Consider the following 14,318-nt stretch of genomic DNA (forward strand, 5'->3'; position numbering starts at 1 on the left):
ACAGCTATGTCAGGTCTTGAACATCTAGCAATGAAATTCAGTGTGCCTGGAATGCATCTGTACAGTGTAGTGTCAGAAAACGCTTCAGCAGTACTATCTACCTGGTAACCTGTCACCATCGGTGTGTCTGCTGGGTTTGCATCAGCCAAATTCAGCCAGGTTAATACATCAGCAAGCTTCTGCGTTTGGTGTACCAGAAAATTACCCGCCTGGTCTTTCTCTGCCTGCAAAGAAAGATAGCTGGGTGCTGGACCAGATGGGCCGCTGGCCTGATTCTGGTACTGGACTCTTCCCTTTTGTCCTCAAAAACAAATGATTATGGCCTTATTTCTGCCTTCCTTCACAACATGTTTTCTCCACTCCCGTTTCCCCTCCTCTTCACTTCAGGGAAGGCTCTGTCATGTTACAAATCGACGTGGACACCAAGAAAGGCGGCTTGAAAGTGAATAAGAATTTCCTCGTGGATTTTGGGAAAGAGCCGGAGGGCCCAGCACTTGCCCACGAGATCCGCTACCCGGGTGGAGACTGCACCTCCGATATCTGGATCTGAGAAAGGCTCCCAGCAGGGCAGAGAGCAGTTGGACCCTTAATGTTGACCCTTTGTCCTTTCTATGTTCCACATATGAAAATTGATCTTGGTGGGGCCTCTAACCAGATTTCCATGTTCTTACAGACAGGGAGCAAGTTTATAGTCTGTGGAACTGAACAGTACAGTGGACTCTTGGGTTGCGAACATGATCCGTGCAGGATGCACGTTCGCAACCTGCAGCGTTCGCAACCAACAGTGGCGCGTCTGCACACACGCAGGTTGCGATTTGGCGCTTCTGCGCATGTGCAAAGTGCGATTTAGCACTTATGCACATGCGCGACCGCCGAAACCCGGAAGTAACCCGTTCCGGTACTTCCGGGTTTCGGCGGGTCCGTAACCCGAAAAAAACGCAACCTGCAGCATCTGTAACCCAAGGTATGACTGTACAGCTTTTCCTGGACTGTACCACTTCAGGCAGTAAGCAGGGGTGTAGCATGTTAGGACGCTCCCACACAATGATAAAAAAAACATATGCACATAGAAAACTAGTATTTTAGCAGTAAGGCTTATGATCAGCTTTCTCTATGCATAGGGAGTCTGGGGAGAGTGGGAGGGGAAGTTTTCCCAACATGTAGCTCCTGCTTCCTGAAGGCTGAAGGAACCATCCATAGCTCAGTCGTAGATTATGAGAATCTCTGGAACAGGTGTATTACCTGATGCTTTTAATTATACCAAACTGTCCTAGGTGTTTACTGGCCTGCCTGCCTCTCTCTACTGCAAACTGTAGTCTTGCTCACATGATTTATTCTGCACGTGATAGATCATCACACTAGGCCTTGGAGCCATTCGATGAAGCTGAATGTGGAAAGATTCAGGGCGGACGAATGAAAGTTCTTCTCCACACAGCGCTTGGAGAATTTTCTTTCACAACCAATCAGTGTATAAATCTTACGAAATAAATAAACGAATAGCCAAACTGTGGAATGTGGTCCCCGCTGGATGTATCGATGGTTTTTTTAAAGTGTTAGACAAATTCGTGCAGGATTAGGCTACCAATACCTAGTGACTTTGATGCCAGAGGCAGAAATGTTTCTGAATACCAGTTTCGGGGAATTTCTGGTGGGGAGAGCCCTGCTGCGCTCAGATCCTGCTTCCCATTGAGGCATCTGGGTACCCAGAGTGAGAACAGGCATGCTGGACTAGAAGGGCCACTGGCAAAATAGAAATAAAAAGGCCTTCTCCCCACTTGTGCTCCTTAGGAAGTGATATTCAGAGGCATCCTTCCTCCAGTGCACACAGCTATTGAGGCTCTGGATCCGGGCATTAGCTTTTCCCTCTTAAACTACCGTATTTTTCGCCCCATACGATGCACTTTTTTCTTCCTTAAAAGTAAGGGGAAATGTCTGTGCGTCTTATGGAGCGAATGCGTGGTCCTTGGAGCCAAATTGCCCAGGGGCGGAAAGCAGATCATGCTCTTTTTTTTTGAAAGAGGGAAGTGGGTGTTGAAACAAAGCCGCTGATCGTGTGCCGATCGGGGAGAGAGATAAGGGACGCTAGAGATAAAGGAGGCTGCCTGGGAACGGGGAGGTAAAGACAGCAGACTTGCAAAGGGGGGAAACAGGAAGACTAAAGCAAAAGGAGAGAAATTAGAAGAAAAGGAAGAGCAAAAAAACTGCTCCAGCTAAGGAAAAGATACTAAGGCAAACAAGAGGGAAGGGAGTGTTGAAAGGAAGCAGCTGATCAGTAAGCGATCGGGAGGGAGATAAGGGACGCTAGAGATAAAGGAGGCTGCCTGGGTGGGGGGAGGTAAAAGCCCATGGATCCTCAGGATTTTTGCATTGGGTCACCCCAAATTCACCATCAGATCACATAGCATGTCCGTGGCTACAGCCTGCACCAAAAAAACCATGCACCCACTGTTGCATGGGGCTGCAATGGTGCAAAAACGTGGTTACACAGCACGGTTCCACATGGATCCTCAGGATTTTTGCATTGGGTCACCCCAAATTCACCATCAGATCACATGTCTGTGGCTACAGCTTGAACCACAAAAACCATACATCCACTGTTTCGTTCAGAATATTTTTTTTCTTCTTCTAAACTAGGTGTGTCTTATGGTCAGGTGCGTCTTATGGAGTGAAAAATATGGTACTTCCTTCCTACTGCCTACTTGGATTTTAAAGTAGGGTTACCAGACATCTCTGGTTCCCGGGGACAGTCCCCAGATTTGCAAATCTGTCCCCGGGAAACGTGGCAGCGGCAGCGGCAGCCTCAGCAGTCCGGAGCCGGTCTGGTAGCGCAGTTGGCTCTGGCTGGCTTCAGGAGCTGCTTGCTGTCACTGCCACTGCTGAGGGGGAACCGGGGGCGTCCAGGGGTACAGATTTCCTGCCCCCTTCCCCCTTTGTTTTGACTCGTTGGGGGAGGCTCGGGAGTTGCAGATGGGCGGCCGTTGCCCAGGAGGGGTGCAAGGCACGTGGTTTCTCTGCCAGGCAAGGTGCAAAGCCCTTCTTTCACACCCTGTGAAACATAAATGTGCAGAGTTTTTTAAAAACAGGGCAACGGTCGGCCGCAACTCCTGAGCCTCCCCACATCAGTCAAAACGAAAGGGGAAGGGGACGGGAGATCAGGGGAGGCCCGGGAGTCACAGGCGCACGGTGCGCCATTGCCCAGTTTTTTAAAAACTCTGTGCATTTATGTTTCACAGGGTGCGAAAGAAGGGCTTTGCACCTTTATACAATATGCATGTGTGCTTGGGCCCAGGGTCTTTTGCCTCGCCATCCCCACTACTGACTCCCTGTTGCTACTCAGCTTAAAGGGGGAAAAAGTGTCCCCGGATTCATTGAAAAAAATCTAGCAACCATATTTTAATGTTCCATCTTCTTTAAAAGTGTCAACAGGGCCCAAAGGCTAATGGATTTTTGAATGTATAAGGTTTGAACCCAAGCGCAATTTGTTTCTCATCCTTCATCATTACTGAATGATGAAAATGTGTTAAATACCCACAGTCTACAGCAGTCTTTCTCAAGATGCTGTTGGACTACAACTCCCATCATCCCTAGCTGGCAGAACCTTTGGTCAGGGATGATGGGGGTTGTAGTCCAACAACATCTGGGGACCCAAGAATGGCTGGTCTGCAGTGAGATTTGAAATTACCGATGCTGCCTGGCCAAAAATGAATGGTTCGCTCTTTATTTGGTAACTATCATTTTCTGCCACAAGAGGTCACATTCGTATTTTACCACACGCCATTTAACTAGGGACTCTGCCTGCATCAACAATACTGTACATTACTGCTTTTAAACCAACTTGACGATAAGATCAACTGTGTTATCATGACCCACAAACCTGAGGAAGGTGGTCTTCACCAAAAATTATTGGAATTCGTAGTGAGGTTACAATCCCCAGGGAGAGGTTTCAGATTGGTTTAAGGCCTCTCTCAGACATCCTTTTTATAATGCTTATGATTATCCGTGCTTATGATAATACTGAGGCAGTTATACACAATTCTGTTTGCACCTACGAAAATTTTGGAGAAGACATAACTGCTTCGGTTCCAGTCGTTGCATGTCCTGTAACTTCCAGCTTGAAATCCTGTATCTTTTACAGATAGATAGTTACAGATAGTTACAGATAGGTAGCCGTGTTGGTCTGCCATAGTCAAAACAAAATAAAAAAATTCCTTCCAGTAGCACCTTAAAGACCAACTAAGTCGGTTCTTGGTATGAGCTTTCGTGTGCATGCACACTTCTTCAGATACACTGAAAAAGAAGTCACCAGACCCTTCTATATAGTGAGAAGGTGGGGAGGGGTATTACTCAGAAGGGTGGTGGGAATGGGTGATTGGCAGATAGCTGTGATGAGCCTGTTGACGACTCTTGACGACTGCAATAGGTCTTACAGGAAAAAGCAAGGGGTGAGAAGGTGAAAAATGGCCAACCACCCAATCCCACCACCCTTCTGAGTAATACCCCTCCCCACCTTCTCACTATATAGAAGGGTCTGGTGACTTCTGTTTCAGTGTATTTGAAGAAGTGTGCATGCACACGAAAGCTCATACCTAGAACTAACTTACCGTATTTTTTGCACCATAACACTCACTTTTTTCCTCCTAAAAAGTAAGGGGAAATGTCTGTGCGTGTTATGGAGGGAATGCCTACGGGTGGCATGCCTACGGATTTTCCTCCTCTAAAAACTACATGCTTGTTATGGTCGGGTGCGTGTTATAGAGCAAAAAATACGGTAGTTGGTCTTTAAGGTGCTACTGGAAGGATTTTTTTTATTTTGTTTTTATTAGAGAATGTTTTTATGACTGAGTAAGCTGCAGGCATTCCCGTGCAAATTGAACGCATGTTTTGGAGAAATTTATAAAGTGTTTTAAGAAATAGCAGAAGGGACCAGCAAATTAGAAAGGTAATACCTTCCAGGGAAGGTAGGTGACAGGTCAGAATCCAGTTAAGGTGCGTTGAGGAAGGTGTATATTACACAACTGGAGCTTCTTTTAGGAAACCTCCAAATTGTTGAGTTTTTATATGTGTAAGATCCAGGACAAAGCGCTGCCTTTCAGAAATCCCCTCCGGGCATCAATTCTGCCTTCGTCCTCCACTATATATCTTTTTACATCATTTTTATTGCAGGGTTTATGCACTCTGATTTTTTTTTTAACTAATAGTGGCATATACCGTATTATTTGCTCCGTAAGAGGCACTTTTTTCCTCCTAAAAAGTAAGGGGAAGTGTCTGTGCGTCTTATGGAGCGAATGCATGGTCCCTGGAGCCGAATTGCCCAGGGGTGAAAAGCAGGTCATGCTTCTTTTTTTTTTTGAAAGAGGGAAGGGGGTGTTGAAACAAAGCCACTGAACACCTGAGCAGCAAGGAATCGGGAGGATGATAAGGGACTCTAGAGATAAAGGAGGCTGCCTGGGAGGGGTAGGTAAAAGCACATGGATCCTCAGGATTTTTGCACTGGGTCACCCCAAATTCACCATCAGATCACATAGCATGTCCATGGCTACAGGCTGCACCAAAAAAACCACGCATCCACTGTTGCGTGGGGTCGCAATGGCGCAAAAACGTGGTTACAAAGCACAGATCCACATGGATTCTCAGGATTTTTGCATTGGGCTACCCCAAACTCACCATCAAATCACATATCATGTCTGGGGCCACAGCATGAACCACAAAAATCATACATCCACTGTTTCATTCAGAATATTTTTTTTTCTTGTTTTCCTCCTCTAAAAACTAGGTGCGTCTTATGGTCAGGTGCGTCTTATGGAGCGAAAAATACGGTAAACATTTATATATATATATATACACACACACATAGTGTAGTGTCAAGGGCTAATGTGACCTCAGCAGCCAACTGACCAATCGCCTCTCCCGTTCTCTGTCACATCCCCCAGCCCAGCACATCTGAAAACGCTGAGCTCGTATCAGCGAGTTGGGTCACACGGTGTAGATCTCAAATGTTCTCATTCCCAAACGCCCAGCGGGGCTTTCTGTCTTGCGTTTCTTGAACGGCAGGCTCCCTCCTTTCAGCCCCCCAACACTTTGGCTCACGTCTTAAGCTTGGGGTGATTTCAGAAGCGGCGATATGGCGACAGGGCGGTTCAAAGACGAAGCGCTAATGAACTGCTGAGCATACATGCATATATGCTTGGAGGCACGCCCTGCTGCTTCCTGGACCCCAGCCATGCGCTTGAACGAGGCAGCCAAAACATTTATGGGAACTTTTAGCTGCATCATGCTCATTGATAAAGGCAGAGTCATGTGTGTAGCTCACCCTCAGTTGCAATTAATTCCGGGCGCCGGGCAGAATCCGTGCCACCTGCCTCACAACCAGTGCCAAACAACACAAGACGGAAAAGAAGGTGTGATAATGATGAACTGTTTGCAATGATGAACTGGGTGGCGGGAGCACAAAAAGAACGCCATGGGTGTTGCCAGGATTTATGCTAGGGGTGCGCGACACCCACCTGTCGTCTTCTTCTTCTGTCTGGCAGATTTGGGATGGAATGTCTCAACCCCAGTTGTCTTCAATTACTTTCTTCTGATCCCAAGTGCCCAGAAAAACCTGTCGAAATCTCCAGTCGTTTGAAAATTAGGAAGTTAAGCAAAAAATAAACACCAGGGGGTAACTTCCATGCGGTTAACGAGCCTATTTTGCACAATTACAAAGAGCACACCTTTTTTTACATCTTGTTTATAAAAAATCTAAACTAAAACAAGTTTTCTTGGTTTCGCTGGAAACCTTTTCAGCACTTTCTTCTCAAATAAGTCCTTTTTCACGCCCAAGGCAGTTTTTCTGTGCACGCTCAGTAAGCAGAGCCCATGGAGACGTTTTCCTTAGCCAGGTGATTACTCTCTACTGAATGACTGCTCCACGGTACAAGTGACCTCAGCAAACATTTCAGTTTTGAATATTCTGATAATTTCTACTTTTAGTTAAGTATTTTTATTTATTTACTTGATTTAGGGGAGGCAGCTGCCCCTCCCTACCCCCTGGCCACGCCCATCCACCCATCTTCCAATGACAACACCCCAGCCAATACCACCCGTAAAGGTAAAGGGACCCCTAACCATTAGGTCCAGTCGTGACCGACTCTGGGGTTGCAGTGCTCATCTCGCTTTACTGGCCGAGGGAGCCGGCGTACAGCTTCCGGGTCATGTGGCCAGCAGGACTAAGCCACTTCTGGCGAACCAGAGCAGCGCAAGGAAACGCCGTTTACCTTCCCGCCGGAGCGGTACCTATTTATCTACTTGCACTTTGACGTGCTTTCGAACTGCTAGGTTGGCAGGAGCAGGGACCGAGCGACAGGAGCTCAGCCCGTCGCGGGGATTTGAACCGCCGACCTTCTGATCAGCAAGTCCTAGGCTCTGTGGTTTAACCCACAGTGCCACCCGCATCCCTTTACCTTTTTTAAAGGCCCCCAAATTGACTAAAGAGAGAGAAACGAGGGCTTCAGATAAACAGGCACAGTTAGAGATCATGCCATCCCAACGTGTGCTTTCATCAAAGCCCGTGTGAGAAGAGGAACTGGACCAACTGGAATCCAAATCTTCTGCGACTGTCTCCTCCTGAGGTCGGAGATCTCCAAAGGGCGTGTGATTACCTGGCTACAGGTGGATGGGGTGGGTGGGCCAGGAAAAAGGCTTTCTTGGGAGTCAGCTTTTCCCTTAATAAGTTCCTTTACAAGACCACGCCTTCCTCACCCACCGTTTTGGCATCTTCTTGGGTGTGTGTGCGCACTTATATATTTAGAGGATCCCTCTGGGTATAAGCAGATCTCGAGCACATTCTTACTACCGTCAGACGCACAAGCCCGGGCTGCCAGAGAATGTATCAGACAAAAGGAGGGGTTGTCCCGGAACAAGAGGAGCCCGACAAAGGAGGTAAGAATTGATCCTCTCTGTCTTCAGCCGGCTGGAGCAATAATTAGCATTCTCTTTTATTTTATTATTATTATTTATATGTAATTTTTATTAAATTTTCTGTTTTACAATTTAAAATACTCATTTTAACATCCTTAAAATATAAATGACTTCCCTTCTTCTCTTTCCACGGTTCATTTTGCATATCATAAATCCCTGCGTATTTTACAAAAACTAAACTTGCCGATCAGAAGGTCGGCGGTTCGAATCCCCGAGATGGGGTGAGCTCCTGTCGCTCGGTCCCAGCTCCTGCCAACCTAGCAGTTCGAAAGTATGTCAAAAGTGCAAGTAGATAAATTGGTACCGCTCTGGCAGGAAGGTAAACGGCGTTTCCGTGCGCTGCTCTGGTTCTCCAAAAGCGGCTTAGTCATGCTGGCCACATGACCCGGAAGCTGTACGCCGGCTCCCTCGGCCAGTAAAGCGAGATGAGCGCTGCAACCCCAGAGTCGGCCACGACTGGACCTAATGGTCAGGGGTCCTAAACTCTTCTGTATTCCATCAAAACTTATTTACACTGTTGAATTTATCTTAATGCTCACAGCGTTTTCAGGTGTACGCAATCCCCCCCCCCATATATTCAATAAACATCTTCCAACCTTCTCTAAACATATGTTCTTCTTGTTCTCTTATTCTATATGGTAAGTCTGTAAGCTGCACATATTCCGTCAGCTTCAGTTGCCATTCTTCTTTAGCTGGGACCTCGCTCGTTTTCCATTTTGGGGCTACCTAAATACGGGCTGCAGTAGTAGCATACATAAATAACCTTTTTTGACACCTGGGAATTTCAGTCTGAATTATCCCCAACAGAAAGGACTGTGGGGGGGGTTGGGGGGGAGAACTTTTAAACATTTTTTAAAATTCATTATGAATCATTTCTCAATACCCTTTTACAAGTCCGCCACATGTGAAAGATCGTTCCCTCCACCTCTTTGCATCTTCAGCACTTATCTTATTCAGTGTTATACATCTTAGCAAGCCTGCTTGGAGTTAGCATTCTCTTTTAGTTCATTCATTCATTCATTCATTCATTCATTCAGGGTCTCTCCAGACTGGTGAAGCTTTTCTGTAGGGGCATTGATGCAATAAAAGTGCCTCGGTGATGGATTGATACCAGACCGTCCACACAGAATTCCACTTCCATTACAGTGGTACCTCGGGTTACATACACTTCAGGTTACAGACTCCGCTAACCCAGAAATATTACCTTGGGTTAAGAACTTTGCTTCAGGGTGAGAACAGAAATCATGCGGCGGCAGCGGGAGGCCCCATTAGCTAAAGTGGTACCTCAGGTTAAGAACAGTTTCAGGTTAAGAACGGACCTCTAGAATGAATTAAGTTCTTAACCCGAGGTACCACTGTAGTTATTTTTCTGAGATGCTTCCCCAACGTTACTGCACAATCACCCTCAGGAGGGGCCACTTTTGCAAAATGAAAGCAGGGCAAAAAATAAAGGGGAATGTTTGTGGCAGGATTTCGGTAGGACGTGAAGGGAAATGAATATCTGATTGGAAATGAAGCCATATGCCCTCCTTGAAACTTTTGAAAGCAGGACCGTGCCCTGACACCATCATGAGCACAAATCATCATGACTGCACAATGAAAAGCATGGGGAACCCTCAAGGGGGACCCACACATCCCCAGAGGAGGAAGGTTCAGGGCTAAGAGATTGGTGGTGGGACCCTGAGAAGACGTCAGAGGGAGAAGATTGGGAGGAGGGTCTGGATGCTGAAGGGGCAACAGGGTTTCGTCAGAAGCCACCGCTGAATAATATCTTACAGGTGGCCATCCATCTTCTGCTTAAAAACCTCTAAGGAAGGAGAGTCCTCTTGAGGCTGTTCATTCCACTGTTGAACAGCTCTTACTGCCAGAAAGTTCTTCCTGAAGTTTAGTTAGAATCTCCTTTCTTGTAGCTTGAAGCCACGGATTCGAGTCCTACCCTCCAGAGCAGGAGAAAACAATATTGCTCCATCTTCCATGTGACAGCCCTTCAGATATTTGAAGATGGCTCTCTAATAAATAATAATTATACTTATACTTATAATTATAAAATTATAAAAATTTATTTATACCCTACCTTCCCCGGCCAGAGCTGGGCTCAGGGCGGCTTACTCCAGTAAAATTACAGTAAAAGCATAATGGGGGGGACGGGGACTGGGACCAATTTAAAATACAGGTTAAACTGCAATTTAAAATGCAGCCTCATTTTAAAAGTTGTCCATAGATCAAAACCGTAAGGGGAGGGAAACATAAGGGTCATTCTGAGGCCAAACCAAAGGCCAGGCAGAACAGCTCTGTCTTGCAGGCCCTGCGGAAAGATGTCAAGTCCCGCAGGACCCTGGTCTCTTGTGACAGAGCGTCCCACCAAATCGGGGCCAGTACTAAAAAGGCCCTGGCCCTAGTTGAGACCAATCTAACCACCTTGCGACCTGGGACCTCCAAAGTGTTGTCATTTGTGGACCTTAAGGTCCTCCGTGGGGCATACCAGGAGAGGTGGTCCCGTAGGTACGTGGGTTCTAGGCTGCATAGGGCTTTAAAGGTCAAAACCAGCACCTTAAACCTGACCCTGTACTCCACTGGGAGCCAGTGCAGCTGGTAAAGCATATCTCCTCTTTTCCAGGCTAAACATACTCAGCTTCCTCAACCATTCCCAATAAGGCTTGGCTTGCATGCCCTTGGTCGTGTCTTGGTCAGCCTCCTCTGCACACATTCCAGCTTGTCAATATGCTTCTTAAACTCTGGCGCCCAGAACCGGACACCATATTCCAGGTGTGGTCTGACCAGTTTTGAGGTCTGCACCCATGCAAATGACATTGGAAGAGCATAAACAACAATGATTGACACGGAGAAGGGAGTTTCCATTCAAGGGTGTACAGTCATCTACCAGGAGCTAATTGCTGATGGAATCTAGCTAGATTAAATGGCCTAAATTACTCATGTGGATTAGTTTCTATTGGTTTACTCTCAGCAGGAATAACATTGGCTAGAACCTTGTGGGTGGGCAGTATGAAGGTATTTTCTGTTCTCCCATCTTACTGTACCTTACTTCATCTTTAAATCAGACCTGGACTAGATATAGGGTGGCCATATTCCCAAAAGTGAAAATCCAGAGAAAGTTATAGAGCTTTTTTTGTGATAAAATAAAAGTATTGGGCCTTTTTTGAATTTTTAAATGATTTTATAAAAAGCATTAACTATATACTATATGTCTAGGTTTTCCCGGACATTTTGCCAATTTGCCAAAAATCCGCCCAGACGCCATTTTTGGGCCAAATCCCCGGATGTGTTTCTGAAAACCTGGACGTACTTCAGTCCTACTAGATAGCCCATCAAATAGGCCACCTTTAAATATAGGGTTCTCTTCTGTAGAGCAGGCCACACACCCTCAAAACAAGTTTGGAGTGCATTAATTAATGGGCAGCACATGGGGATATTGATCATGACTTGTGGTATCGTGAAGCAAATACCTTATGTGTGCCTTACAGTGACAAACTAAACATTCTCTAGAATTCTTCTTTAAAAAAGCTTTATTATAGGGTTGTAGCCAGAGTTAGATCTTTTCAGGGTAAATCTGTTGAAGTGAATGGACCTGACTGACCTGGATCCCTCAATTTCAATGCGTCTATTCTGGATAGATTGCATAACTTAGCTGGATGCATCCCATAATTTCTATATAAACAACATCATGCAACTTCATACTATCTCCACATTCCTTACAAATTCTGAGGGTTGTGTCTAGCGTTAGTCCAAGTGCACCCATTAAGAATAAACGGGCCTGACAAACTTAGGGCTATTCATTTGAATGGGTCTACCCACAGTATAACGTACTTGGATCCAAACCATAATATTCCCTGACATTCTCATAATGCTGTAGTGTCCAGGCAGAAATTGGCAAAAATGTCCGGGAAAATTCAGATGTATGGTAATCCGATAATCCTTTAAAATAGCTCAAAAATGGGATTTCAATGGCTTTAGTCTGAGTAGTTTATTATGATTATTATTTAATCATGAAGAATTATGATTTATGAATTGCCTTTATATGCTGCCTTTCTGCAACAGTGGTTTACACTGTTAAAGCACTGAAACAAACAATATAACTTGTAAAATTGGCCAGGTCGGTGAGTGGGGAGTATTGAACACAACCCTAGTTACATTTTAAGAAACAACAAACCACACCCTTTATTTTACCTTTTAATCTCTCCTAAAAATTACATTAAAATAACAAAACCCCTCTCTGTTATCTGGGTACTATCAAAGTGAACTTGGAAGACCAGAGCCCTTTCTTGTTTTCTTTTTAAAAATAAATTTATTTGTTTGGCTTTTCAGATTGAAAATTTAGTCATATATATCGAACATACAAAGTAAAAACAAGGAATCACTTGGACTTTCCTCCTCCCCAACTGTTAATCATTTCCTCCTGCATCTTTTATGATCATCCAAATCTTTTACATCTCTGCTGTGTCCAAAATTCACCACTAAGCTACAAGGGATATTCCAATGTCCTGCTAACGGTTTTAACTGTTTACAATGCCTTTTAAGATAGCTGATCAATTTCCCCCATTCCTTATTGAAATTTTTGGTCTCCCTGATTTCTGACACGTCATTTAAGCCATTTAGGCATAAAATCCATCAATTTGATGTGCAGGGGCCTCTGGAACCAAGTCTTCCTCTCGTGGTCCGTCCCCTATTCCTGCCCCCCAGCCTTGACTGGTCCGTCCTTTCTTGCGCTCCCCCCTCTGCCTTTGCCACCTGCCTCCCTTCCAAAGACCGCCAGGGCTGGGCACAGAGGTTGTGGGAATGGCTATACGAGTGTACAGCTCGACTCTTGCTCAACTCAGACTGCAAGCAGGTGCAAAAACCGGATACTGAGGAAGAAGAAGAAGAAGAAGCCATAAGGCTTCTTGCTCTCAGGATTAGGTCTAGCGGGCTCAGGATGGAAGATTTTGGTTGAATATCGAGGGGCGAAAGGTGTTTTCTTGGTGGCAGCGTACATTTAAAATGTTATGATGCCGGGTTCCTGTCCGTCCACCTCCCAAGTATCCTGGGAGTTGTAGTTTCTTAAGGGCGCTGTGGACAGTTGTTAGGAGACATGCGCAGGGCCAGATTGAGGTCTGATGAGGCCCTAAGCTACTGTGATGGGAATTTTATGGTCTTAGATACAGTGGTGCCTCGCAAGACGAAATTAATCCGTTCCGCGAGGCTCTTCGTCTAGCGTTTTTTTTGTCTTGCGAAGCAAGCCCATTGACAGCTTAGCAGATTAGCGCTATTAGCGGCTTTTAGTGGATCAGCTGATAAGCGGCTTAGCGGCTTAGGAAAAGGGGGGGAAAGAAAAAAACCCCCGCAGGAACTCACAAGACATTTTCGTCTTGCAAACCAAGCCCATAGGGAAATTTGTTTTGCGAAGCGCCTCCAAAACGGAAAACCCTTTCGTCTAGCGGGTTTTCCGTCTTGCGAGGCGTTCGTCTTGCGGGGCACCACTGTATATGGTAATGTTCATAACCGCACATGCATAGATCAGCACAGGAAGGCCAACCTGGAACCATTTTGATTCCTAAACTGACCAAATGTTTTCTCTGCAAGGTCAAAGTGGAAAAGCCTCCCCATTGTCTCTTCCTTCACAAATCCTGTCTTAAGGGTATGTCTGTGTTTGAATAAGGGTGTGAGCCTTATCATGACAGAAGACTGGCCAGGCTCCCCAGGAAATCCAATCAAGTAACCTGCCAGACAGGAGATAAACAACCACAGGAGAAAAACAATATTAAAATTTCTGTGATGTAGGTGGGATGTATCTGAGGGGTGGTCTTAGGTTACACCCCTTCTGTGATGTATGTATGATGTTTCTGGGGGTGGTCTTGATCTAGAGGGTGGCGATTTCAAAAGTCTTTATAAGGCCTTGCACACCATTATTCTGGGTTCCTCCTCCTCTCCTGTGGGTGAGGGGAGCACCCTGTTGCAGCAGATCAATAAAGATCAAGCTTACTAGCTGCTTTGCTTCTCAGTATTCTCTGGTTGGCCTCTGTTATTCTCTCCTACCAATAGGGAACCTATGTAAGGGCTCTATATGGGCTCTTGGATACCCCATAAGGGAAAAGGGCATATTTTTTTGTTTACAACACTACTGAATGTAACAGGGCCCTTTATACGTCCAGCTGTCCTTTGTCAACCACAAATTGTCACTGTGTTTTTGGGTGAATATATGCTATGTGCGGGGCCCATAACTTACATCATAGGAGCCTACACAACACAAAAGACTGTTGCTGTATGCTGGTTTTATTTTATTTGCTTTTTTGGTTTTTATCTTATACAGTGGTACCTCGGGTTAAGTACTTAATTCGTTCCAGAGGCCCGTTCTTAACCTGAAA

The 14,318-nt window shown here is 45.6% G+C and overlaps 2 protein-coding genes across 3 annotated transcripts in view; both read left to right on the top strand.

Moving 5' to 3' along the window:
• Nucleotides 1–1,513, top strand: part of LOC309329902 (methanethiol oxidase-like) — a 39,057-nt gene extending 37,544 nt beyond the window's left edge. Inside the window, exon 12 of the mRNA XM_081841118.1 lies at nucleotides 388–1,513. Within this exon, the coding sequence (XP_081697244.1) occupies nucleotides 388–550 (163 nt within the window). The 3' untranslated portion in view covers nucleotides 551–1,513. The remainder of the gene's footprint in view (nucleotides 1–387) is intronic.
• A 6,184-nt stretch (nucleotides 1,514–7,697) lies between these two features.
• The window catches only part of LOC309329895 (methanethiol oxidase-like), a 30,699-nt gene continuing 24,078 nt past the window's right edge, over nucleotides 7,698–14,318 (top strand). The window contains exon 1 of one of the 2 annotated variants that reach the window (XM_081841107.1): nucleotides 7,698–7,920. In XM_081841107.1, coding sequence (XP_081697233.1) covers nucleotides 7,866–7,920 — 55 coding nt within the window. In that variant the 5' untranslated portion in view covers nucleotides 7,698–7,865. Of the gene's footprint in view, nucleotides 7,921–12,684; nucleotides 12,806–14,318 lie in introns of those variants that run through there. The other variant, XM_081841108.1, reaches the window with a different exon arrangement.

Source organism: Podarcis erhardii, assembly GCF_964252035.2.
Source record: "Podarcis erhardii genome assembly, chromosome: 15".
NCBI lineage: Eukaryota > Metazoa > Chordata > Lepidosauria > Squamata > Lacertidae > Podarcis > Podarcis erhardii.